The sequence below is a fragment of the Nothoprocta perdicaria genome, unplaced genomic scaffold, assembly GCF_003342845.1.
Source record: "Nothoprocta perdicaria isolate Ctin4 unplaced genomic scaffold, notPer1 scaffold_84, whole genome shotgun sequence".
Classification (NCBI taxonomy): Eukaryota; Metazoa; Chordata; class Aves; order Tinamiformes; family Tinamidae; genus Nothoprocta; species Nothoprocta perdicaria.
In genome coordinates, this window is record NW_020456132.1 from 91,507 (window position 1) to 118,962 (window position 27,456).

At 40.8% G+C, this 27,456-nt stretch overlaps 1 protein-coding gene across 2 annotated transcripts in view; it reads left to right on the top strand.

Moving 5' to 3' along the window:
• KIF5C (kinesin family member 5C) overlaps nucleotides 1-27,456 on the top strand; it is a 69,685-nt gene that overhangs the window by 20,455 nt on the left and 21,774 nt on the right. For both annotated transcript variants that reach the window (XM_026052153.1, XM_026052154.1), the window contains exons 3-16: nucleotides 1,846-1,919; nucleotides 5,471-5,575; nucleotides 8,274-8,322; nucleotides 8,861-8,916; nucleotides 9,479-9,566; nucleotides 11,531-11,655; nucleotides 13,565-13,669; nucleotides 14,027-14,175; nucleotides 15,570-15,718; nucleotides 18,192-18,367; nucleotides 20,694-20,762; nucleotides 23,112-23,318; nucleotides 24,505-24,651; nucleotides 26,966-27,154. In XM_026052153.1, coding sequence (XP_025907938.1) covers nucleotides 1,846-1,919; nucleotides 5,471-5,575; nucleotides 8,274-8,322; nucleotides 8,861-8,916; nucleotides 9,479-9,566; nucleotides 11,531-11,655; nucleotides 13,565-13,669; nucleotides 14,027-14,175; nucleotides 15,570-15,718; nucleotides 18,192-18,367; nucleotides 20,694-20,762; nucleotides 23,112-23,318; nucleotides 24,505-24,651; nucleotides 26,966-27,154 — 1,688 coding nt within the window. The remainder of the gene's footprint in view (nucleotides 1-1,845; nucleotides 1,920-5,470; nucleotides 5,576-8,273; nucleotides 8,323-8,860; nucleotides 8,917-9,478; nucleotides 9,567-11,530; nucleotides 11,656-13,564; nucleotides 13,670-14,026; nucleotides 14,176-15,569; nucleotides 15,719-18,191; nucleotides 18,368-20,693; nucleotides 20,763-23,111; nucleotides 23,319-24,504; nucleotides 24,652-26,965; nucleotides 27,155-27,456) is intronic.

The following is a 27,456-nucleotide window of genomic DNA, read 5'->3' on the forward strand; positions in this document are numbered from 1 at the left end:
GATAACTAACATTTTGCTTTGCTTTTTGTGGGAGTTTAGTGCCATCAAACAGCTTCACCTTCCTCATCTCTACAAAAAGATGTTTATATCTGCGTTTTGCATCTGTCCCACACACAGAGGGAAAATATATAATGGCCTAAGCTATTGCTGAGCACTGCAGCTGCAAGCTGGTGTACGTGTGAACGTTTATGCCTTTGTGCTCTGCAAGGAACAGAAAGTTAATTGCTTTAATGATTTTTGGCGGTGGGCTTGTGATTGATTTCTGAGGGGCTCTCACTGGGGAGCTTAGTGATTTTTCTTTTCAGCTCTGGTTACAAACATAGCTCTTGAATGCTTAATAATAAAGCCAGAGAATTTGGACATGGGAAAGGCAAGTATTGGATTAATTCAGTTCTACGAGTGAGGCAGGAGGGACTTGTGTGAGCCCGTGGGATCTTCTACCTCTCCAGCGCAACTCCTGCATTTGTGGCGCACCAGAGAGGTCCACAGTGCAGTGGGAACTCAGAGTGCATCTCATGGTCCTGCATCTCTTTAACCCTGTCCCCTCTGAGAGCTCTGCCCGAGCAGTGCCCTGTTCCTTAGGAGCTGTGGCCACTTCCTTGTCCCCGTGGCACATTGCCGTGTGCACAATGTGTGGCTCCTTGCAGGCAGCCACCTCATGTCATGGGCTGGAGTTGAAAGGTATTTGAATTCTAGGTGAGAATTTAGAGACAAATGGGAGTTGCACACGTTTGTTGTCCTAGGACTTCTGAAAGCCCATGTGGACCTAATGGGCAGAAGGTGTGAACTCCGTTTGTGCCACTCCATGACTTTCCTCACACTGCCCTTTTTGTTTATTCGTTATTATTACCTATGCTAGACCTTCTTTCCTTAAAGAATAAGTAGTGATCCTCTTTCTGCAACTGGATGAGGCAGCTGAATTCTTCCAAAATCTGTCCAAAATAGGACCAGTGCGGAGGGGAAGCCTCTGTGCGTGTGGGGCAGCGCACTTGTGCATGTGCCCAGAGGCACCAAACCTACTGCTATTTGCTTTTCTGAGTTTTTATTTCCTTTATTTTCAGCTGTAATAGTGTTGCATCTTTTTCGGCATAGAAGTTGCTCGAAGTGGCTCTGCTTAAATTCCCTTTCCTGGAGAAGCTCTGGCATGTCAGTCTTTTCGTGGGAGTGAATGGGCACAGGAGCGGGACAGGCATTAGATGCAGCCCTTTGGAAAGCACTGGTTGTTCTAGAAGGCTTCTTCCCCTGCCATTTCTTTCTGTCTCTTGAAAACTTCTGTTGACGTTATGTATTGCAAAATTTAAAAATAGGTATTTTTGATATCTTAAAGTAATATCAAAAATATTTTTTTATGCCTTGACAGAAGTATCCTTTCAATGAAACAGCTCCGTGTTTGTCTGACATCCTTCCCACTTTGTTTTACCACTTTGCAGTCAAGCTTGAAAGCTATTGAAGCCATGAACCACTGGCAGTATTACAGGAGCAGAGGAAGAATAAATTTTCCTTTTAAATCTTCTCTTTAGTACTTGATTATTTTAAATGCAAGTAACTAAGTCTTCTGATATCCTTGTCAGACAGATATATTAATGGTGCCCTGGAATTTTTTTCTCGGGAAAGTAAAAGGGATCTCGATGTGTAATTAGCTAATTTTGATCTGGCTGTGAAAACTTTTTTGCCTTGCAATTGTTATGTACATTATCTTTTTCCATCTTTTAGTGCACATGGTATTTTCCAAAGTCAGCCGATAAGCTTTGCAAAAGACCTGTGAAACTGCTAATATAGTTTATCATATTAGATGCCCCAAGATGCCAGGATGAGTTTTAATTCTTTTTTTTCTTGTTCTTGCAGATGTTCTTGAAGGCTACAATGGCACAATCTTTGCTTATGGACAGACGTCATCAGGCAAAACTCATACTATGGAGGTACAGTGGCAAAATTAATTCTGTCTGGTAGTAGCAGGAGAATTATGTATCAATTGCTAGAACAAAACAGCTGTCTGGAGCACTGAACTGTGAGTGGCAGATGAAAAGAGTAGTAGATACATTTAGCTTCTAAAGCTTTTTAAGCTGGAATTTTTGATGTATATTTTTTTTTCCAGAGATGTGTACGGATGTGTGTGCAGAATAACAATCAGTGGGTGAGAAGTATCAACTTTTCCATAACACATTTATCCTACCAGTTTGGGTATGTGTTTAAAGGATTTGAGTGAGATATGTTAATCCACAAATTAGAAGGGCGATAGTGATCTGCGGAGAACCTGCCTTGAATGCAAGAGAGAGAAAATTCATGCCTTGGTTATCGGTTTTCTCATTTGCGCTTTTCTTCTGGGAATATCTCTCTCATGCTGCAGCACAGATGGATGAATTTGAGAATTGTTGCTCTGGACAAAGGGAATACCAAATTTCTGAGTCCTGAGTCTGTCTGTATTTTCAGCATGCAAAGTGTAACAACATAGTGCTTTTCCCCCACAAATTCACTTAGACTGGTCAGGTAGATGCATTTAAATGATATTTTAGTCTCCTGCTAAAAATGGAGGTTTAGCAAAGCATGAATTATTCACTGGACTGCTGTGTAACTATTAGCCTAAGGTTGTTCAATCATAGAGCCTCCTCAAACTGGATATATGTATTTTAGAACATCTCAGCTCCCCTATGAATTTTAAGCAGAAGACCTGAAACAAAATAATACTAAATGAACTGAAAGTAAGAGAGAAGCTGCTGCACTCCAGTTGTTTAACAGTGTCAGTCAGTGACAGTCAAAATGTCAGTGATTAACATGGGTGACCTCCCTAACCTGAAGGTTAAATGAGAAAGAAAGCAATATTCTCTGGAGCCAGTAGGCTCTGGTGAAAGCACTACTAGATTGCCACAGTTCCTCCTTTTCTGGAGGACACAATAACCGAGGCCTCGTGTCTAATTAAGTCTGCCCTTGCCTGCTTTGGAGACGGAGGATGGAGGGACCCGCTGGTTGGGGCTCACAGATGGCACCATGGCTGAGTAATCCACCAGCTCGGAATGTAATTAAATCAAAATGTCTGCGGGGCTGGAGCGGGTGCTTCCACATGGCGTGGGGAAAGATCTCTTAAAGCCAATTTATAATCAGAATTAGAAACTGTTATAAAGAAGATGACTATTGGAAGATGAGTTTTTTTTAAAGCTGTCGTTTTAAAATAGATTCTAGTCTATATTCAGTCTTAATCCCCCTTTTAACCCCATATCCTCTTGCAGCACTATTATAGTATGTAGTAGAAGAAAAAAGCTAGTCTGAAGTTGAAGAAATATTAAATCCTCTAGGTAAAGCTCTTGCAGAGGATTTTCTGTGACATGCTTCATAGTATTAGTGTTCAGCTTAAGCAGGGCTTGGGAGTACAATATGGCCAGAATAGACTCTGACATACACGGGTCTTTCTCCAGTGCTAGATAAAACACTTGCCACCCTGCCTAGCAGGAATTCTTAAAATTACATGGATTTCTTTGTAAGATTACACTGATGGGCTTGGCCTTTCAATAGTTCATCCCCATAGGTTTATCCCCCCCCCCCCCAATAGGTTGCACCTATTACGTTGACTTTCTGAAATTGCCTGCCGTGCCACTCCTGCACTTCACTAGCTGCCGCCTGCTGTGTTTAAATGTGGAAAATGATGTTCTTATTAAAATGAAGGGCCTTAATGAGCCAACTCTGTCTTGGTGCTGGGAGGTTTTTTGACTTCATCTCTCCAGTGAAAGTAATGCATAGAACATTTTAATTAAAAATTATCTTACATGTTGTCACTTGCATTTGGTTTTGGTAGCTTAAGAATTTTGCATCATGCACTGTTTTATAGTATATGCATATGTGTATATGTGTCTGTATGCACACACGTGTACATACATATTATACACTTCTAATTGCATTGTGCATTGACGAAGTATTGAATGCAAATCTCTGCCCATGACTGTTCAGGAAAAATTCCTTTAACCTCTTTGGAAAGACCATCTCCAGTTGAGTATCTCCATGCAGAGCAGCCAGTTAACTCCAGGGAGGAGAAATGAACAGCACAAAAACTGTATTGCAGTGTTTGTTCAATAACAGCTTTGTGTAGCAAAATGAAGGGTTGTGCAGTGACATCTTTGCTAGCAAGGCTTAAAAAAATCGGTGTGGAGTTTTGTTGTGTGTGTATATGTGTACTTTTTTCCACTCTCATTGAGGATCCAGTTTATTTCATTGGTATTCTTTTTCATTTTCATGATATGAAGAAAAAGCGTATTGTACAACAAAGATCTCTTAATTTTTGAGAAGCTTAACAGGGTATTGTATAAAGTACAGGAGTGAACTGCTCCCACTGTAAAAGTTAATATTATTTATCATATAATATTAGTGGTTTGGATATAGCTGAGTGCTGTTCTACAGGGAAGGCAGTTAACAATCTAACTGATTCCCACTGGTCAGAAACCTGCATAACCTTGAGAGAGCCATGCTAACTCATATGCTTTCTTTCCAATTTTGCTAAAACTGTTCTGATCTACAAGCAAAATTACTGAACAAGTTACAAATCTAAAAAATAACATCCCGTGATTAGGATTGTGTGGTTACTAACGGATTTTGAAATATCTCATATCAGTGTTTGTGGTAGGATTTTTTTTTTTTGTGCTCAATATTGGCATTAATATATCAATACTCAATTAAGCATTTGAAGATCTTAGGTTTTCTATATTCTGATGGTGTCTTATGGCTGCTGACTTTTTAGGCAATTATGTAGAGTGTGTGGAAATAATAACACAGTGTATCTTGTAGTCAGAAAGAAGGTATTCTTTTGTGTTTGTGTTTTTGTTCAGTTGTTAATGATAGCTTTCGTGTATGTATTTGGCTTGCCCAGAGGAGGGATGCAGCTAAGAAGTGATGCTGCCAGGAAATAGATTTTATTTCATGTTGGGCTCCTCAAAGAGTAGAGGAAGGTGCTTGTGCTGCTCGATCTGGAAAGCAGGGCTGTTTGAAAAACACTGCTGTCTGGCAGGAGGTCCAGCAAGCTGAAACCAGAATATTTTACTCTAATCCCCAAATCCCCACAACTCAGCTTTCCCTCTAGCTTTCTAGTACAGCAGTGAAAGAGAATCTGAATGCTCTAAAACCTTCAATTCTTTGCCTATTTTCCAACATCTCACTCTATAACTGGGAGAGCTAGGCCTTAACTTGTGTTTTGTTCTTGTTTGTTGATGTGTCTTGAGTCGGGGAGCAGCCTTGTAAACAGCAGCAGGATAGCAGCGCTTCCCAACCGGCAGGAGCTGACACACCAGCTAAGCTCCCCATTGGGTGAGGAATGTTAACGTGTTGAGTCATTCTGCCACCTCCGATGTATGCTTGGATCAAGCAAATCCCTGCAGAGCAGTGGGCATGTTCTGGGGCCCGGTGCGTGGAGATCCGTGTAAAGGAGACCCTCTCCTCTCCTGTGCCTGAGCAGCTCTTCCCAGGTGACATTTTGCTTTTGTGTCTGCAGGGGAAGCTGCATGACCCTCAGCTGATGGGAATCATTCCAAGAATTGCACATGACATCTTTGATCACATCTATTCCATGGATGAAAACCTGGAGTTTCACATAAAGGTAAATGCAGAATGGCGTGTTGTGTAATAGGTCAGATGAAGGAAAGCAGAGCTGGATGTGGAATCTGGATTCTCATAACATTTTGCTGCAGGTATTTTCCTTTTTATAATTCCAAGAACTGTTAATGAGGACACTTACTTGAAAAATCTGATAGAGTTATTAACCTAAGGAAAGGCCCTTTGGCAGAATTTTTGGATGTGTTTGTTGGCTCAATTTGGCTGGCCTGTTCTGGCTCTAACTTCAGCCACACTGGCGGTCCCAGCAGAATAGCTGGAATTAACAGCTCGGTTGTATCTCAGGCTTCTCTGTAGCCTCTCTCAAGTGGGATGCCTGGTCTTGGTCACCTTTCACCAAAGCTGACAGGCCAGCCGATGCTGTAAGGAAATATGGTAAGAATATCCTTAACTTAAGGCAACTTCTTCAAAAGACTGTGCTGCAGTCCCTCTAGTTATAACTATAAATATTGGTTTATGTGACACTTAATAGAATATTGGTATACTGTTTGTATTTCCATTTGGTCATCCATGATACAGGGGCTTGAAGTGGAGGAAGTTCTCTCCAGGCAGTTTTACAGAAGAACCTTTAGAAATCAGATTCATCTCAGGAGCTTGAAGACCGAGTCAGTTTGAACAGCTAACATTTTTTCCCCTGTCCCTGTTGTGGTCCCAAACATACACCCTTTCTCAAATCCTTGGAAGCAACCTTTAATTCCTATCGCTCCTTCAGTCTCCTAGCCAGGCTGGCAGAGCAGGAGACAAGATACATCTTATCCCTAAGCAGACATTAGTAAAATTAGCCAGTAGATTGCAGGAAAAAATAAGTGTAATTGCTCTGTCATCCCTCTCCCAAAGCACACACTATGTGAGTAGAATGTTTTGGTAAAGCTGGGTAGCCGTGCTCAGCAACTCAGCGTGAAGACACTTCTTCTCCTGAGACCTGGTGAAACAGCATCCTGCTCCTCTGCCCCTCTGACTGGTTTGCATTGTGCCCAGAAGTTATATGGTGAGTGACTTTTCACTCACTGTGTTAACGCCCCTGACATACCCCTGAGTTTCTTTTTTCCTAATAATCCAGTATAATCTAGCATGTTTTGCGCCTCTTTGAAGCTGTTACCCTCCTTCTGGAGGTGCTAGATCACTCTTGCAGTGAGAGCATTGCCTGTTCTCAAGCAGTGTTGGACAGAAGCAACTTCACAAAGTTAAAATAAGCCATCCAAAGTTTTAGTTGATCTTGGATTGTAAAATTCTGAGCTCCTTAAGAAGAGAGATCTCTGAAGCTTTACAGCAATGGCTCCTGCAAGAGTGAGAATGGTTCATTGCCATCATGTGTAAAACCCTGCCATGGCTTTTGCTATTCTACTTGATAGGGCTTTGATACCGGCAGATGGGGACCTCTTTGTACTAGACACTAGGCAGAGTGAATTCCTGTCCCAGCAGCAGATTATCACTTTGTAAATCATGTTCTGCCAGCACCGGGTTGTTTCAGTGGTTTCCTATCGTAGCTGACACTTTTGAATATTGTAACAGAAAAGCTGCCTAAATAGCAATGAATGAGTGAATGGTTATACAAGAAGCTGTCAACTAGAGAAATGCGTGTTCTGTCACTGAGACCAGGAATTTAACGAACTGTCAGTCTTTTAATAATGAAGCCGACTTTGAAAATGAGTGATCTTGTTTTTTTCTCCTTTGTGAATGATTTTTTTTTCTTTTTCTTTTCCTCCCCTCCTCCTTTTATTAGAGACCCGTTAAGAACAGAGAGGGGAACATCTGCAGTGTATGTTGGTCCTCAGCACTGTGTTATTAGGATAACACAAAGCACACAAAATGACTGTAGGTCAATTAGACGGTAGAAGCAAGCTAGTCCAGAGGATGGTTTGAAAATGGCACACAGATGAAGAAAGCACATGAGCGAAACACATCTGTATGTTAAAGACAGTGACAACACAGTAATACAAAATTATCATTTAAAGAGTAAATAACTTATTTTTTCCTATAACATCATATTATGCTTTGTTGTCTAGAATTTAGCTGTCGGTCTGGCTAGCTAAATAATCCCTGGGAAAAAGCTTATTTACAGTGCACTTGGGCACCATCCCCCTAGTGCATTTCTGTTTGCTTTGGTCAGAGTTGAAAACTCTACACAAAGAGTTATTCATTCTCCCTCCTTCTAAGCATATATTTTTTTTTTCTCTTCTCTCTATTTCAAGGACAGTGTCTGTCTTCAGGTAGCTCTCTTGGACCTCATTCAGGAAAGAGCTTTACATACACTTCACTTAGTTTCATTTAATGTGCACTGCTTAGGCTTATGTGACTCTAGGGTATTAAACCCTCTGGTTTGTGCTGCTGGATATCTGTGTGCCTTTTCAGTTGTCAAATTGTACCCTGCTAGTGATGCTGGACTGATAATGTTATAGGCAGTATTTTGTCCATTTTGCACGTGGTGGAAAATATGCAGCAGATAAGCTTTGTGCAGCCTTTTTGTAAAGCTTTCCTAAATCAATCGGAGAGAGGGAAAGACCAGGTAATATGACATGTAGATCATTCAAAATACAAATACTTTTACATGGAAGAGTTGTAATTCAAAATGTGTGAGAAATGGATCTTGTTTTTAGTTTGGTGCTTTTTATTTTGACAAATAGAGAAATAAAAGTACAATCAGTTTACCAAAGTGTAATTACATAATGTTTTTAATTATTTAGGTTTCCTACTTTGAGATTTATTTGGACAAAATAAGGGACCTACTTGATGGTAAGTTTTTCATTTCTTTCACTTCCATGGCTAAATGGTGTCATGTTCATTCTAGTGAATTGTTTCCCCCTTAGTGTCGACTCAGTTGTTTTGAGAGGGCTTTAAATTCAAGCTATGTGACTGGGTTTACAAAAGAAAATGATGCCGTTTAGGTTGTAGCTTCTCTGGCCCTTGTACACCTACTTCTGTGATGCTTGAGTATCAATTAGCGAGCATAGAGGTTTTTACAGAAGGGCCTGAGTCATTCCAAACCACCACTGAATTTTGGTGTACCCTACAGGTCTGATCTTTATTGGTGATGCATATTCTTAGGGTGTAATTGTAGCTGAAAAAAATAAATGTTTACAATTTGCTGTAAAATTTGCTTTAAAGAACCTCCCCCTATAGATTTATGTAACAGAAACCATGATGGATAATGAGTGGGAAATGACTACACTCTAAAGCTGCAGAGTTAATGCATTCAGACTATCTGTCATGCCTCTAGCTGACACATCATTACTTGTGCAGTATTTGTAATGAGCTGCTTCTTTCTTCCTAGTGTCAAAAACAAACCTTGCTGTACACGAAGATAAAAACAGAGTTCCGTATGTTAAGGTACAAGTAAAACCTTGGTGCTTGTTTTTTGTTCTTTCTCAGATACTCAATACATGCATTTCTATACAGATCTCAGTTTGTATCCTGATTGAGGTGATTCATCTCATGTGTTCAAAATCGTGGATGTTGAAGTACATTTAGTCTCTGTATTTAAAGCTTCTTGAAATATTAATGGGTTTGAATCATTTATGCTTGCTTTATTTTTCCTGACTTGAAACACGTTTTGTTATAAAGATGCTAAGATTTAAGTATTCATATTTCTATTTCATGTTGAATCTGAAAGAGTTTGAAATCTTAAAGGTTTTTTTCTTTAGTGTGTTGCTGTATCAATGCTGTGATCTTCCATTTTTACAGTAGATTTGTTGGGTTAGGTACAGTTGTCAATTTTTTCACAGCTTTCTGTGCCTTCACCTGGATTGTTCACTTAATGTGAATTGTGCTTGTGAACATATGTGGTGAACCTTAGCAGTATACATTGGATAGTGTTCTGTGTACTCAGAGGAGAAGGGGGAAAGAATTCCTTAGCTTACTAAATTTTTGTGCTCAATTTGCATTTTTGTAGGGATGTACAGAAAGATTTGTGTCTAGTCCTGAGGAGGTTTTGGATGTCATTGATGAAGGGAAAGCTAACCGCCACGTAGCTGTTACAAGTAAGTAACCTAGGGAAGCTTTTCTGTCTACAAAGCACTGCTTAGAGTTGCTTTGTGGTGGGGTGTTGATTCTTAATGTTCACAAACATTAATATCCTTAGGTGAAAGATGCAGTGATGCACAGATTTTAACACTAAGGAATGACTAGCACTGTGGTTCTGCATGTTGCTGTAAAAGAAATAATATTTAGTGATAGCTTCAGCTTTCAGAACTCCCAAGTTTAACAGATGCCACTAGATATAGAAAGTCAACATTTCTGTTGTTGCCCATGATGTAGGTACTGCAAAATTATGTATTACTAAACATACATAGTGAGCATATATATTTATATATGTACATTTTTCTCTGTGCTACAAATCAAGGGTGCTAGAGTGCTGAGGAGTGCATTGGTCAGAATGATGAGCAAAAACTGTGGAGAAGTTGCTTTTATTCCAGAATGAGCTCCCATTCTTTGCTGTTATCACACTCTCTTTATCCCTTGTGACTGATCTCAGCGAGGCAGTAGCTTGGCCCGAGCTCCAACGATTCCAAAGCAAACAAGTCTTTCTAAACAAATAAAAATCCCTCCAGCCCATAGCAAGCTTATATATAGCCTACCTAGCTCTACAGTGATAAGAAGGGCAGGTGTCTTTGGCCTATTTTCCAATTTATATTTCAAGATGTTAGATTCACGCAGTGAACTTGGCAGGAGTTCAACTTACAACTCAAATCTTGTGTATTTTTTCTTTTTTCTTTTTATTTTCTATGATGTCCTTGGTAACTGCTTTCTCTTCCATGTCTTTACTTTTTTTTGCTTTGATAAATACTGCATTGTTTCTATTTTTCCTTGCCTTTCTTCCCACACTAGTAGAAATGTTTTTTTTCTTTCCTGCATAAGGTTTATTCCTTTGGCTTTTGCTATTGCTTTTAACCAAAAGTACCCAAATCTACCTCTTGCTGTTGTATTATCTGCAGCATTTGCCACACAAAAGTTCAGACAGAAGTTCGACAGAGAGTGCACTTTGCCAGGACTGAGATCGAGGAGCGGCCAAAAGCAAATTTGCAACTGTAATAGAAAAACATAGTTTGGAGATAGAGGAGAAAGAGGGAGTTGAGACTGTGAATTGGGGAAAAATGGCAGCGGGGTGATGGTAACCAGGGAAATAGAGGGGAAAAAATAATTTCCTGTTTTTTAAAACTTAAAAGCTTTTTCTCTTTGCTGCTTTATGGGACTTGAAGCATAATGTGGTTACCACTGAGCTTAGAAACTCTGAGCTGAGAAGCTGACACTTCAGCTGCCTGTGCTATGCTTATTGTATGGGTGAAGGAGGGTTTTGTTTATTTTTTACACCTACAGAAGCAGTAAAAATCATTCTGAAACTCTAATGTAAATGATAAATTTTTGATAAAAATATTAAGTCTTCCCAAATTTAAGGATATATTTTTGTTTCTTTGCACTTTAAATTCTCTTGCTCAGCTCAACTCAAAAAGAGAAAAAAAAAAAAGACAGACAAAAAACCAATTTAGTCCAGGATGGTGAACTAAATTGCTAATTGCAGGTCTAGATTTTAAATAACCTCAATTCATTGATTGAGAGATGGATTTTGTTTGTTCAGTGTGTCCAAATGTTTGTACCCATGAACTGGCATTTTGTTATACTTAGCACCACCATGCTGCTTCTTTTTTTTTTCCTTCTTTCTTTCTTTCCCTGCCCCCCAACTTTTGATCATTTTATTTTCATTTTATCTTTGGTGATTATATTTTTATTTTGTTCCAAGAGTGTCATTTAGCATGAGTCTGGTTACTTTTTCCCCAACATGAACAATTTAAGAGCTCATTCCATGGTGTGCAGAGCTGGACTCTGTTTTTGACTCTGTCCACAAAGTGGACTCTGTTTTGAGTTCATTAGTGATAGACCTATTATGGTGAAATAATTTCTCTAAAAGACATTTAAACAAAACATTTAAAATGTGATTGCTCCGCAGATATGAATGAACACAGCTCTAGAAGTCACAGTATCTTCCTCATTAATATTAAGCAAGAGAATGTGGAGACTGAGAAGAAACTCAGTGGAAAGCTTTACCTGGTAGACTTGGCTGGCAGCGAGAAGGTAATTTTGCTTTCTTCCTAAGCTGCTCTTGGATGTGTTAATGCGGTCACTCCACAGAACGTACATGTGTGTGTATGTGTTGCTGCAAACTAAGCAGAGTTACTAAGTTTAACAGAAGTTTTATCTTGAATGTTCTTGTTGGCGTGCTGTTTTTTTTTTTTTTTTTTTTAAGTTAATTGGTAAAAAGGAACTGAGCAGAACTGTTTGGTATGAAATGCAGAAGCAAGATCTGTAGTGTAATGAAGTGGATTGAACCAGGGTACTTCCAAGTAGTTTCACATGGAGTTTTGGGTTTCATTTTAAAAAAGTTACATAATTTATCAAATTACTGTTACATACTGTTACTTATTCGTGTCAGATGTATGCTCTTCCTGGAGATTCTACATTTATTTCATCTAGCTCAATGAAAGAACCACAGTTCGTTTTCAGTTATACAGCTGAAATCTATTTGAAGCCTCTGAAAGATGCTCTTAATTGTACTGACTATTTCTGCTTTCCACTATGGAAAAATACTAAACAGAAAATAACTTGTGTCTGTTTATCACCAAAGTAATGGTCTAGAATGCTAATGCACTGAGGGGAAAAAAAGTACATGTTTCCCAGTTTTTAATATCTTGTGGATATTCAAAATTCATTCACTGGAAAGAAGATAAAATTAAATGCTGTCCTTTGAACTGGATCCTTGGTAACTACTGTGCATTTCAAAATGTGTAAACAATTGTTTCTAATAAAACAACATAGATGTCTTCCATTGTGATGGCAAATTTCAATTCTTTCTGAAAAGGAGAAGGTAAAATAAATGATTTTGTTCAATGGGCTGTGCACCCTTCAAAGAAGGCGTTCATTGCAATGCAGTAATTAAGTCATTGGTAGAACGTGGAAGACATGCACAACAGTATTTAATGCTGTTAGTTTTCTGTTTCAAATGTTAAACGAAAAGCTGTTAATAGCATTTGGAAGATGGGAACTAAGGCAGATTCTGTTCTTCAGAAGCTGCGGTTTTGCAACTCAGTGTTGGCTTGGGAATTCCACTAAAAACCTGAAATAAGGATTTCCTTGGGATATTGCTTTCTTAACATGTGCTGTTATGTTGCCTTTTGTATCATGTGTCAATCATTTTTTTTAGAGGGAAGTGCAGTAGTCTTGTTTCGACATACAGAAAAATACATGGCTTTGTCCTATGCTTCTGCAGAAACCCTGCATGCCCTCTCTTTCACCGGCGCGGAGTGGGGAGGCCCTAGATCTGCACTGCCCTTCCACTTCCAGGCCTCTCATCTGGCTGCCCTGGGGTCCCGTCCGCAGGGCAGCAAACCTGGCATGCGCTGTCGCTGTGGTCGTGCCTTCTCTGCCCTGACATTTCTGGCCCATGCAGGCAAAATGCATTGCCAAAGTACTTGTTGGGAGGAATATGCTGTGTCACTGAGCATGCCCGAGCATGCCCTGAGCATCCCCTGCAAATGATGCCACTTGCAAGTCCCCTATCCACGTGGACAGGCAACTCTTACCGTAGCCTCCAGGGTCCTCATAATAGAGACTTAGCAGCTTTTTCTTGGAGCCCTGTGCCACGTGCTCTAGGTGACCCTGCGTGTGCAGGGGGGTTGGACTCGATGACCTCTGAGGTCCCTTCCAACCTCAGGCATTCTATGATTCTATGATTCTTCTATTGAAGTAAGGGTGTACAGGGAATCTGCTCTGAAACTGGAATAAAGCTGGAAGAATTGCAGGCTTCCCCTAACAGAAAGGTGTATATTAAAAAAAAAAAACCCTCCCCATTTCATGTTGGGAACACGTTTGTTTTATTTCTCTTCCAAGAGTGTGGGTTGTTGCACTGTCCCCATTTCTGCTGTAGCTGTCTCTGTACAAGCTCCTGCTTGTGCCAGAGCCTGACTGGAGGTGTTCTCTCTGGCAGGTCAGCAAAACTGGAGCGGAGGGTGCTGTTCTTGATGAAGCTAAAAATATCAATAAGTCTCTGTCTGCACTAGGCAACGTGATATCTGCCTTGGCAGAAGGAACTGTAAGTAATCCTGTTTTGTGCTGTTTAAGAATGACTTTTTATTTATCTGTTTCTTTACCATGTGCATAAGAAATAAGCCAGCACTTCAATTCAGGGTGAAGAAAGTATTTGTTTTCATACTGTAAACCGGTGACACTTTTGCTACTCGACTAAATATAAAGAAATAAATTATCAGTGATTTCACTTGAGTGCTTATCCAGTGTGGTACATCTTAATTCTGCAGTGTAATTGTTTTGATTGTGCTATGTGCTTCAAAATCCAATAAGTCCCTCACTGTAAACTTATAGTGAGGGAGAACCTGATACCATTAATTAAAGGGGAAAAAAAAGTCTTGTTTCTGGTTTCTATTTTGCTTAGAAAACCCATGTTCCATACCGAGACAGCAAAATGACCCGGATACTTCAGGATTCCCTTGGTGGAAACTGCAGAACCACCATTGTCATCTGTTGTTCTCCATCGATTTTCAACGAAGCAGAAACCAAGTCTACGCTCATGTTTGGGCAGCGGTGAGTCTTGGTGATCATTAGGCTAGATAAGAATTTTTTTGTGCTCTTTCCCTAACTGGCATTGCTGGAAATGATATTAACTTGTCTGACGTCGGTTGGGGTTTCTAGAAGGCAGGGAAGGACCTTTAAGCCAGGTAGCTGTTCAAAGCATCAGTTTTTCTGATCTTTACTTGCTGTAATGTTTTCTTCCCTGTGCAACCATAAGCTACTCGCTTAGAACAAAAGCTTGCAGAGGAGAATTCCCAAAGGGAACCTCACAGGTGTCTTCAGTAAGTTTGTATGAGAAAAGGCTGTAAAAGGAGATGGTTGCTAGCATGGTCAAACTAACGATTGTTACGGGTTTTTTCTTAATTCACATTTGTATAGTGAACATAAGATGAAGCAATGAAATGTAGCAGTTCAGATTGAAGGTAGTGTGTTACTTGCTTTTTTTCTTGTTTTTGTTTTGTTGGGGGGAGGAGGGCTGTGTGTGATTCTCTGAAATCACAAAGGAACGAGGTTGCTTCTGCTTTTTACTGTATAAGCCCAATGGAAATATATATGTATGTGTGTGGAAGGAAGTGTGTCCAATTTCCATGTCACTTCAGTCTACATTTCTTCTGGCTTCATTTCTCCTTCCAGTAATCAGTATTTCAATTGCTGTTTGGAAGGCAAATCAGTTTAGCAACTGACTCAGCACATCCTGGCTGGTGGAGCTTTGATGGATGTGACATTACTAATGAGAACAGGAGAGTAGTGAATTTATGTGCAGTACATGCCCTCCATGGAGCTAGAAACAACCAAGTTGCCACCCGAAAAGAAGGAGTGTCTTTATATAAGGTGCTCCTTATTGAAGACCAGGATGTCAGCTGAAATAAATGGGGAAAATAGCTAAATACTTTGAGAGCACTTGAATGCAGTTTGTTGCTATGTGTGTTGTTTGCTGATGAGCTGTAGAACTGTGCTGAAACGGGAGCTGCTCGTGGAGAGCATTTAATGGTAAGGAATGAACTGCAAGTGAGGGCTATTGCTCTGCTGGGCCTGCAGAGCAGCACACAACCTTCACATACATAATGTTGTTTGGGAAAATATTGAAAAGAAATATAGTCTACAGGAAATAGTTTCTTTTACAGGCTATTTACTTGTAATGTTTCATTTGCTAATGAAAATTCTGCTTCTCAGTAAGCAGATTGATTCTGGCTGTTGGATTTTGGTATAGAAAGACCGTTTTAGGCTTGAAGGCTAAAAACTACTGAGACTTTGAGAGAGAATTGAATTGTGGCATTCCACTTTAGAAAACAAATTGCAAACTCTTAGTGGTTTAGCTTTGTGTTATTGAAAAGCTTCTCAGTCCTTACTGCTGCATTGAAATAAAAGCTGCAAAGCAACTGATAGCTTTTATGTTTGCTACCCAGAGCTAAGACTATTAAGAACACGGTCTCTGTGAATCTGGAGCTGACAGCAGAAGAATGGAAGAAAAAGTATGAGAAAGAAAAAGACAAAAACAAGAGTCTAAAGAATGTTATTCAGCATCTGGAGCTGGAACTGAACAGGTGGAGAAATGGTAGGTACTGCAAAAAGCGATGGGGATGTGTCCTCATATTAGAGAGCACCCAGACAAGACACTGTACTGCAAAACAGCCTAGTAACCGTATGGGTAGTGAATGTGTATTTGTGACCTCGATATGATAATCTCTGTGTACATAGCCACAAATTGTGTGAAACAACCAAGTCCCGTTTGGAACATCATGGGTGATGCATCCGCTATAGTACTGAATGGGTAACATCTGCCTGTTATGAGAGCAAAAAATCATTTCCTGCTTTCAGCTAATACTCCCCCCGTTGGTTTCCTTGCCTTTCATGTTAGGTGGTTACCTAGTGCTTGCTTTCAATGCCTTTCTCTGGAGACTTGGGCCACTTTAGCACAGGGAATATTTCTCTTTCAGCGTAGTAAAATTGCTATGGAAACAGTTTGCCTGCTGTTGGTTTTGTGGAGAGCTGGGAATTCAGTAATGCTCTCGTGCTCGGCATGTTTCACTGCGCTTATTGAATGCGGCTGCTTTAGTTTCCTTCCCATTCTAGAAACACAGTGGCTTTCTTTTTGTTTATTTTTCCTTTTTAGAAAAGACCCTACAGATGCATGGCTATATGCTGTGCAAGCAGGCCTTGTACCACGCTGCCCCTATTGTTTTGTCTAAATACACATACCTCCTCTTCCCTCCCTCTGCCTCTTCTCTTCATTAGTGTTGCCAAGCCTTATGTTAAGTGTATTCAAAATGCTATTGATTTCTTTTCTGACCTGTAAAGTAGCATTATCTGGGGGTAAGATTAAGGCTCTTTCCAAATGAAATGGTAGTGGAAATTATATCAGGAAGACAATGTACAAAATAGAGGCATATAGCCTAGGAAGTATAGCTTATTCTATAGACTTTGCAAATAACTTACAAAATTTGTAAATTAGTAGTACAAACCAGGTGTGCCTAGTTTTTACTGAAGTAAGAATTCAGCAGACTTGTATTGAAATGCAAGATTTGTCCAGCGTTTTAGAGTTTATGGTGTTGTCATCCAAGCATTTGTATCAAACTTAGGCTCCCCGCCTCCCTTCACATGTGCAAGTCGGAAAGTTTCCGAGTTAAGCAAAATACACCAATGAAATGACAACTTTAAGATTTTTTTTTTGACGTTACTGAAGCGTTCTTCACTGTGTGAGCAGCATTGTCATGTGCACAAATGCCCAAGGTCCAAAGGCATCCAGCTTTGCTCTTCTGCCCAAGTGAAGTGCAACAGTGAAAATTCAATTTATGTTTGTCTCATAATCCAAATTGACTTTAACCCCCCAGTAACAAGGCAGAGTGTTTTTAAGTTTAGTACTTTCGTAGAGGATATAGCTCTTGATTTGAAGCTACTGTTTTCATGCTTCAAACCTGAAGAGGGAAGGAGGGGAAAAAAAACCAACAAAAAACCCTATATTCAGTTCATTGATCATGCTTTTTCATGCCCTGTTTTGTTCTGTTTTCTTTTGCTTTCAGGCCTGATTTAATCTGCCTTTTCATTTTTGATATTTGCTCTGTTTACTTGTTTTCCTGCCAGGATGATAAATAGAGCCTGCGCAGCTTTGGCAAGAGGGATTGTTATTTATAGGAACAAAATACAGCAGCTTTCCATAGAAATAGGTGGTAGCTGGGTCTGCAGATGGGTAGGACAGAACCAGCCCCTCGTCTCGAGTGCTGCGAGTGGCATTCGGCACCTCACGCTCTCCTCTAATGAATGTAGATTAAATTTCTGGCATGAGCGACTTGCCTGTCCCTCTTCACTGAGCTGCAACACGCTGGTAATTGGAATGCACTTAGGTTATTGAGAATATTCCTCGGAGAAAATTATTGTGAAAGAAAATGTGGAGGGATAGCGCCCTATCTGAGCTTCATGGGCAACATCTGCCAGTTGGTCTGTGCTCTTTAATTCTAGATGTGACAAGGCAGGGCGTGCGGATTGTTTTAAATGCAGCTGTCTGCTTGTTGTCCTGATCCCTGAGCAGCTCGGGAGGGGGGCTGTGTTGATGAGGCATCCGAAACCTGCAGAGGAAGGAGCATTTAATTGCCTGTGGGATTTAGGCTGAAAGACTGATTTTTGTTCTTATTTACACTTATGTAAATCCATGGAGCTCCTCCCATCCATAGAACACTTGAATGAAAGGCGGGGAATCAAGAGTTCAGGCTTCTTAATGTCACCTGTTTGAACTGTTGCACATATTGTTTGTTTGTTTTCTAACTGTAGGGACCACTTGGCCATCTTTACCTAACTTAATTTGTACCTAACTTACAACTAAATTGCAGCTAATTTCTGTACCTAACTTTATGGCCTTCATTTACAGCAGTTGCCTGTTCTGTACTGGATAGCAGGCCTCTGGCTGCACCACAGTGTCAAAACAGCCATCCCCTTCTTGGCCTTCCTGAGTGCGTGTGAGCAGCAGCCAAGGTCTGTCCTGGGCTGTCCGTGTTTCAGGCCGGGGTATAACAGCCTGGGTTGTGTGTTTGCAGGAGAAGCTGTGCCCGAAGATGAGCAGATCAGCGCGAAGGATCAGAAGAACCTGGAGCCTTGTGATAACACCCCAATTATTGACAATATCACTCCAGTTGCTGCCAGCATCTCGACAGAGGAGAAACAGAAATATGATGAGGAGATTGCTAGTCTCTACAGACAACTGGATGATAAGGTGTGCACACTCGTTTTGAATTCATTTGCTTTGTGTAACATGAACTGAAACCTAAGCCAAAATGGGTGGGTGGTTCTCATTTGTTACTAGTGCTGTGTCCTGGGTGAGTGTGTGAGCTGCTCTTCCTTCTGCTCCCAGGTTGTGAGCGCCCTGAAGGACATTGTGCAAAAGGGTCAAGCCTTGTGCTGTCTCGATAGCAAGGTGTTTTTTTTTCCCCACTGTTATGAACCCTCATGCTCTGCTGGAGGCTGCTGAGAATAGGATGTGCATCTTGATGCGAAATGAAATGCCTGAAGTTCAGAGGCTGCTTCAGCCTCTTCTGCCTCTTGGGGGACTGCTGAGCCCTCTGAGAGCAAGCAGATAGGTGGTAGCAGCACCTCAAATGAGCGCAGTATAACCCTGCCTCTGTCCTTGAACAGTGTCTCAGCTAAACTTTCCATTACCTACACAGCTATCGGAAATTTTGCAGGTGTTTTATTGCAGAGAAATTTTTGGTTTTCAACTGCTTGTGTATGATATTTTTGCATGAGAAACTTGAAATCTGTGACAGCTTCATAGCATGCAGTATAGGGTATTTTGCTTGCAGGGTTTGTATGGGAGTCATAGATAGAGCGGGACTGTATTTTCTGAGCCCCATGAACTTGAAAATACCCTAAATGCCGGATACTGCTACTGCATCAGGTTGGATGTTGTCCTGTGACATCAGTTATCTGCTGCCATTCCCTCTGTGGGGATGGTTTGTTACTGTTCTCCCTGAAATAAGTGGCAAGTTCCCTTTTGGTTTAAGGGCCTGATACAGGCTTTTTAACCCTCCCTAAGTAATTTTTGGTAAATACTGTACCTGCATAGCTAACTATCATGTCATCTAAATTTATAAGAGGAGGAAGAAAAGGGAGACTATATTAATTTTCATTGCAGTTGGCTTTTTTTGTTAGTACAACTTGAAATGTGTTACTGGCACCTATACAAAAGCTATCATCAATTAATGTATTGAACACTTGTCCTTAGCATCTCAGCATATCAGTGGCATTCAAAGTAACAGTTGAGCTCTTCAAAAAAATTGCAGCTTTTGCCTAGCAGGCTATGTTCCCTGTAGCTCACAATATCTTCTAGAGCCTGATGTAAATAAAAAAGATCAGTCATTCTTTCACTTACCCTCTCGTAATAGTAAAGACTACATTATCCTTGGAGGAACTAAGAGCAGGTTTGCGTTTTACCCTCAAACATGACATCCGTAGTTTGGTACATTACTGCATTACCACAGGAATTGAGAAGCTAATTGATCTCTGCAGTACGAAAAGAAGATTTCCACATTTTACCTTGTTACAGAATGGACCCTTTTTTGCTCCATTTGGCATTATTTTAATATTAGTGAGCATTTTGATATATGCTACTTGAATGCTGGTTTTACTTTGAGAAATCAGTCTACTAGCTGCTTGCAAGGGAATAGAACGTCATGTGGCTCTGGTAGGATGTAAAAGGAACCAGCTGGGAGGATCTGAGCAGAGGTGACCGCCTCTGTCAGCCCCTGTGCCTGTTCGGAGGAAGGATCCACACAGGGGAGTGAGTGGCTTCACTTCTGTGTCTGAGAACAGCTCTGCAGCCTGAGGATGTTTTCTTCACCGTGATGCTCGAATGCCAATAAAATAGGATGCCTGGCTGTATGTTACCAGGGCATACTTCCATCAAGGTCTTTAACGCAGGAGGAAAAAACAGTAATTTAACAGATGAGGTGCCTAAATTCTATGTTGGGGTTTCAACTTCCTCTTTTATTAATGCAGTTCAGAGCAGGTCGTATTTTTTTTAATTAGTAAGTTGGTCTCTAATCATCTTTCATCTTCTGTTGAAATTAGAGGACAGAGTGAGCGTGTGTGGGTGTGTGAAAGCATATGTGCATAATTGTTGTTACACATATGTTCAAAGTTAAACAGCTATAGTGAAGCAGTGGACAGATCATAGCCTATAAAAGTAATTTCTCCTGGTACTGTTATTATCAAGATTTTGGAACCCTTAATATGAAAAGGGAAGGACTGGATGTATACATGTATTGGAAAAGTATTCTGACCTTGTGCAAGTTATAAAGTGCAATCATTACCACCTCGATGTCTCGTTTAGTGCCTGGAGCACATCTGCCTAGCCGTGGTCATCTCTGCTCTGCTCTTACTCTGTAGCTCAGTGTATGGTGGGTTTCTTCCCCCGCCTCCTTCAACCCGGACAGGTTGTGCTATTGCGTTGTATTTATTTGCCCCTGTTGGAAGGGGAAATAAGTGATCAAAGCAGAACTATGAAACAAAACTAAACCCACCCTAACCTTATTTCACTGCAGGATGATGAAATCAACCAGCAGAGCCAGTTGGCTGAAAAGCTGAAACAACAGATGTTGGATCAAGAAGAGGTAAAAGGAACATAAAATCTTTTCTTTGATTATGGGACTCTTGTTCAGTGAGTATGTGATAGTTGTTGGCCAGAGGTCATCATGTTAACTGGCTAAACCTCCTTGCTAAGAGCAACCTCTGTGACAGTCAGATTTAAACTTAAAATTTGATGTGATCCTCTCAAGGACACTAAGCCTTGATAACTCCCTACAATAGCACAGCAGCCTGCTGAGGTGTAAAGCTGGAGATGAGGTACCGAGATGGAGTTTGGCCTGTGTTTTTCGCCACCCCACCTGCCCAAATACTGTTTTCCAGTATGCCTGTATCCTCTCAGGTACCCACACACTGCAGATCTGTGCTACTAATACTAGCCCAGAGTCTTCCTAGTTTGACAATATAAAAAATGCAGTTTGCAAGAAGTTACCCATGTCCATTATTTTGCTATGAATAATTACAGATGATATTATCAGAAGAAATAGGTGAGACTGAAAAATCACTTGTTGGTGCTACCAAAGTTGCCCCCGCTTTTCAGGCATCTGCTCCTGGCCTTGTTCTTTCTGCCTTTTACACGTGTCCTAGCTTTGTGTGACCAAACTGCCTGCCTCAGGGGTTATATCCCTTTCCCAGAGTGTTTACAGGTTTGTCTGATAAGTCTGTGTGTCTGTTACCTGTGAAAACTGATGCGATTTTTTTCCCCCCCTATGTGACTTAGTTTTTTCAAGGCTCTGTCCCGTGTGTAAGGACAAACACCAGTGCTGTTAGGAAGTTGCTCCCTGGCTGGCTTGCGGGTAGCTCTGCAGTGCATGTGCTGCCTTGCAGCTGCCTCGCTCTGTTTCCCACTAATTAGCCAGAGCACTTTTTTTCTGGTTGATTAAGCCAGCAGATTAACTGTAAATACAAGGCTTGTCACAGATGGCATTGCACTGATATCAGTGTCTTTTGATGCCATTTCACCACTGGCTGTGTTTTCACCCAGATGTTTCGGTGGAAATCCTGAATCTTCCTTGCCTGCTCTTCATTTCACACACTTGTTTTCTAACAAAATCCACTTCTCCCTTTGGCCCTATGAGCATCCACGGATCACCCTCTTGCCAAAGTGGGGAGCAGGGAAACACCTTGGAAACAGCTCAGGGTTTCCTTTCCTCCTCAAACCAGCTGTCAGTGCCAGGTGCCATTCCTTTGCAAATGGTGGTCCCTGTCGCGTTCGGAATAGCCCCGCAGGGTGGGGAATCCTTCAGCATTATGTCAATGAGAGTCCTCTGGGGAGCTGTTTGTGCCCTGCGGGGTACCTAGCACTTCCCTTTGCTTGGAGTCACCATAATGGTTGCACAGAAATTTGCCTAAGTACATCTAGATAATAATTCATTCTGTGTTTAGTAAAAACATTATTTTAGGCTATTTTGTTGTTTAAATATTTACGTGCCATCTGGCTTTGGCAACCCAGTAGGCTTTTTTGTAGCTGGAGTGCACTTCTGAGGCTGCAGTATTACCAGCTAGATAAATTTCCCTCACATCTGAATCTTTGGGAGTGTGCCAGTGTTCACAAGCTAGCTCGTTTGCTTCCCTCTGCCTTTGCCTTTAGGATTACCCTACACATTATCATATGCGCAGTGACTGGGTTTTGTGCTTTACATTACTTAAAAACATAAGTTATGAAGCAGTAAGTCCTGATTTTGTAAATATTCTCATAAGCATAACGGCACATAATAAACGTTTGGTAGCAACTTACAGTCAGTGCTGCCCCTGAGATATGAGCACTTCCCTTAACTAGCATGCAAAGAATAAATGTAGTAACTCTTACACATTGGAAACAATCACCAGTATGTGCACACTCTGTTTTCTTTTTTAGTTAATAGTTTGCTCCAGCAAATATGAGCAGCCAGTCTGTCTTCAGCACCATGTTTCAGGTGACAACTTAAAGCAGTTGTCATTGGCTCACTTACAAGCTCTTTGGGACTGGCTCTGAGAACGTTTTTACTTGGCTCTCTTCAAAACTGGGATTATGAGTTTGTGTTTTGCTTTTTTTCCCTAGTTGCAAAATTGGATTGAGGGCAGAAAATTGGTTTGTGCTTAACGATACTGCTCAAAATCCGCTTCTGTGCCCCTTCCCTGTGTTGTAATAGGATTTGGTTAAAACTTTTCACTGAAGTTCAGACCCTTTTTTGCTTGCTTCAAATCTGCTTGCACTGAAACTGATACAGTAATAGCAGGATTTCTTCTCTCTTGCGCACATTCTCACTCATGGTCTCTCTCATGGTCTATTTTTTGCCCTTTTTAAAATTGTAAGTCTTGACTCAGTGGGAAATACTTGGTAGTATTTGAGTTCTTGGAAGATTTATGCACCTGTGCTGTCTGGCATTTGTTTCCAGCTTTTGGCCTCCACTAGGAGAGACTATGAGAAGATTCAAGAGGAGCTGACTCGTCTTCAGATTGAGAATGAAGCTGCAAAAGATGAGGTGAAGGAGGTCCTTCAAGCCCTCGAAGAATTAGCAGTCAACTATGACCAGAAATCCCAAGAAGTGGAGGACAAGACAAGAGCCAACGAGCAGCTGACTGATGAGCTGGCACAGAAGAGTGTAAGAACAAGCAATCTGTAGTGCTGGTTCCCTTCTCTCCACCCTCACTGTGTACCCCATTAAAGACTTCCTTCGGCTAGCAATTCTATAGGAAATTATATACCATTTCAAAATTTTTATATACTGCTGCCAAGTCTGTTGTTACATAGTTTAATATGTGGAATAACAGAGACCTTCCTGAAAGATCCATACTTGCAGATGGTACGTTCTACCTACCATCTTATTTAAATGATAAAATCAAGACTGCCTTTGTGATAACTGATGGCACATTTTGGTTCTTTTTCAACATTTGTACTGTGCACAGTCAGCTGCTGAGCTGGATGAAAACTGGCTGTTTTGTATTTTGATTGTTTAAAAGCTCTATAATGCCAGGAGGGATGTGAAAATCTGCCTTATGCAAACTGCATAATTTTGTGATTCTCTGAACTCCGTGCTGTGGAACAAGGATTTTGTGTGCAGTCAGGGATTATCAGGGAAGAAATCAATATAATACTGCGGCTGAAAATAAATGGGCATCAATCTGAAGGAAAAAAATCTATTCTGAGAAAAATCAATATTGTCTTACTAGCCTGACATATCCTTGTTCCTTAATTCCTCATGCAAACTAAGAAGCTGTTGTTCACAGGTCTATTTTCATGCACGTCCCATATAAGACACTGTTATCCAGTTCAATAGAACAGATTTGTATGAAATATCTCTGAAAAAAATGGATTTTATATCCTTCTGTACCTGTTTCTCTGTGATTAACCTCCTTGACATGTATTATGTGAATAAGATTCTTACAGGATTTATTACGTTTAATAATCTAAAGTAGTCTTACTAGCTAGTGAATTGCTGAAGTGGATTATGGCAAGAGGGAGCTGCATGCTGCTCGAGTAAGTGTTGGTACGTGGAGTCAGTGGGCACCTTCAGGGAAATACAGAGCAGGGTAACCTAGTTACTGCAGAAGACCTAGTGCCCCAAGTGGCACTGTGGAACTTTAAAGCATGGAAAAATCAAGTACAGAACTAGGGATAGCTATGAGCCTACAAGCTTATTTAAGAAGAGATACTTTAGATAGAGAGTTGTTCAGTAAGTTTATTCTGTCCTGTGAGGAAACACTTTTTTTCATTTTTTAAATGAAGTTGCTTACAAATAAAGAGAATGTGAGGTGAGGATGGTAACTTTTGCTTTTGAATTGTTGCAGACTGTCCTGACAACTACCCAAAGGGAGCTGGGCCAGTTACAGGAACTCAGTAACCATCAGAAGAAAAGAGCTACAGAGATCTTAAACTTGCTGCTTAAGGATCTGGGAGAGATTGGAGGAATCATTGGTACTAATGATGTTAAAACGGTAAGTTGGCTATCTTTAAATATTTAAAAAACAAGCAAAAAAGGTCCCACCACCTTAATATGGAAAAGCTACAGAGATGCTTCTCCTAGGGCACTGCTGTTTAAATCCTGGTTAGAGTGCAGTGCAAGATACTTACACTTGTGATCTTCAGGTCAGAGGTGGGCAGTGTCAGTGTGCACAGGCACCACTCTCACTCCCAGCTCAGTTTCTGGGACCAGATTAATGCAGCTTGTCCGTGTGGTGATGCCCTTATTAAAATCTACTTGCCCACACCTGGACTGGGGTTCACCCTGAACAACACGCACGTCACACTGCTCCATGCTTAGTTGACATGACCCATTATTCTCACAATCCAAATAATCATTATCAATGAGGTTAGACTTTGGGGCTGCTAAACCGTTGCTTGAAACTTCCTCTACAGCTGCCGCATACCTGAACTAGTCTTAAATCCAGAGTTCTTTGCTCACAGCTATCTGGTACCTCTGGATGCAAGGATCTGCATGAAATCTGTGTTCTGCAGTTTGTTGTTTCCAATTTTGAACAGGGTCTCCAACAAAGAGCCCAGCCTTTCTGAGCATAATGGCTTGTGTGTTTCTAAACACAGGATACTTAAAACCATTGCTTTTTAGCTCTGTTGCTAACCACTATTTAAAAATGTATGTAGTAGTGAAGCAAGCTTAACTTTTGTATGTTGGCTAATCCTCTTAAAGGAAAAATATTCCAGAGGATCACTTTCCTCTGAAGAAAGAAGGTAAGAAGAGCAAATATTGCTCAGGTAGCAGAAGCCTTGGTATCTGAATGCATCTGAAGATGATGGGGCAGATTTTGGCCAGATTTGCCTTGAAGTTTGCTCTCTGCCTGGCTTTTAGATTTACAGTTACAGTGGAGGGGGCAGTTTCTCACTTTGGCACACTTTGTTTGCCTACAGTGAACAAAATTGTAATCCTCGGAGAAGGCACTAAATGTCACTGCTTTGAAGGAAAATTTTCATGTCCTGGAAAATATTCTTTGTTATTAATGTTATCTTCTCTGATCATTCAAAACCATATGAAGAAGAGCAGTTGCTACACTTATTCTCAAGATGTATGCAAGCTATTTACAATATCTTTAATTTCTTACCTTTGGCGAGTTTTTGAGCTGCCACCTTGCCTGGTTCATGCTTCACAAAGGTAAAAACAGGGGTGTGCAGCTGAACTTCGGGTTGATTCTGAGAGCTGTTGGTCATCTGCTGAACACTTAGTCCTGCAGATGCTCCAGGCTGCTGTTACAACAGAGACTGCAGGCTGTGTCCCCTGATCTGTTCATGGAGATTCCAGGGCCACCAGAACAAGCCTTGTTTAGATGTTACAGCAACCCCTGGTGGCCACTGTAATTGGAAGGATAGGAGGAAATCTTTGTAAATGGAGCTGTTTGATACAAAATCCTACAGTAAGAGGTATGTCAGTGTTTCCCAGGACAGACGTTGGTGTAAATGAGGCAAGATTGAGAAGGTTTAAGTAAAACAGTTTTGAATTTCTTGGCAATTGGCAGCTTCTCAAAGTGTGTTTTATTGGTTGGAAGGTTTGAGACCAGTAGTATTTTTTAGGCAGTAGGGAAAAGGTGCAAACCATAACACCTGCTCCTTGGCTGTTATGGAAAAAAATAGTGAAGGCACTTGAAATATAAAATATTTCTTATATAATAACTTATTACCTCATGCTTGTTGTAAGAAAATCATCTGTCATGTTATCACATCAGTGTGTTTTGTGACTTTTCAACTATACAATTCACATAAAGATAGGCGAACAGCTAGAAGCACAGTGTTAACCCAGGAAAGGAAATAATATGTGTGTGTATATAGGCTGGTATTAATATTTAGAGAAAAGAGGGGTTACCCTGTTGCCAGGTGAAATTTCCAGAGCAAACTCTGTCCTGCAGTTCCTTATCAAAAGGCATGGCCCTGCATGGAGGCTTCTCGAAGGAGTGGTTTGAAAATGCACCTCAGCCTTCAATTGCTTGAGAGAAAACCTTTCTGTGCTGCTGCATGAAAAACTTCTGTCAAAATATGCTCTTACCAGGTGGACTTGATTATTTTAGCTGCTGAGTCACTAAGCAGATGAAGCACGCTGTTCTCTGAATTTCTTGCTTTTGAGGCTTGTCAATGAAATGAGAACTTTCAAGGTGACCTGGAGATCCTTAAACACTCTTTGAGCGTTGTTGGGTTCCCATGGAGGTTGTCCAGCTTTAGACAACTGGTTCACAGCAAGAAGACTGTTTGCCTTGATTTGTTTTCTTGAAGAAAGACATCCTAAGGATTGCAATCTTGTGTGTTTAGTTAGCAGATGTGAATGGGGTGATTGAAGAAGAGTTCACCATGGCGCGGCTCTACATCAGCAAGATGAAATCCGAGGTGAAATCTCTTGTGAACCGCAGCAAGCAGCTAGAGAGTGCCCAGATTGACTCCAACAGGAAGATGAACGCCAGCGAGAGGGAGCTAGCAGCTTGCCAGCTCCTCATCTCACAGGTATGTTGTTCGCCCTCATCCCTTTGAAGTCAGGTTTGACTTTCTCAGCCTCCTTCTCTGTGCAATGTGTGCGCAGAGAGTGATGAAAGAACAGTGTTGCTTTTCCATGTTTTTTTAATTCTCTTTTCTCCTTTTCCTCTCTGAATGTTTTTGAGCATATTCTGTGGTAAGATCATGTTCTCCATATAGATCTTGGTATATTTTTATGGGATAATAGTCAAAATCCTCCTCAGGTTTTCTCACCATGTATTTGTATCTTGCACCTTCACTTTCACCTGAGAAAAGAAGCGAGGATTATTAGG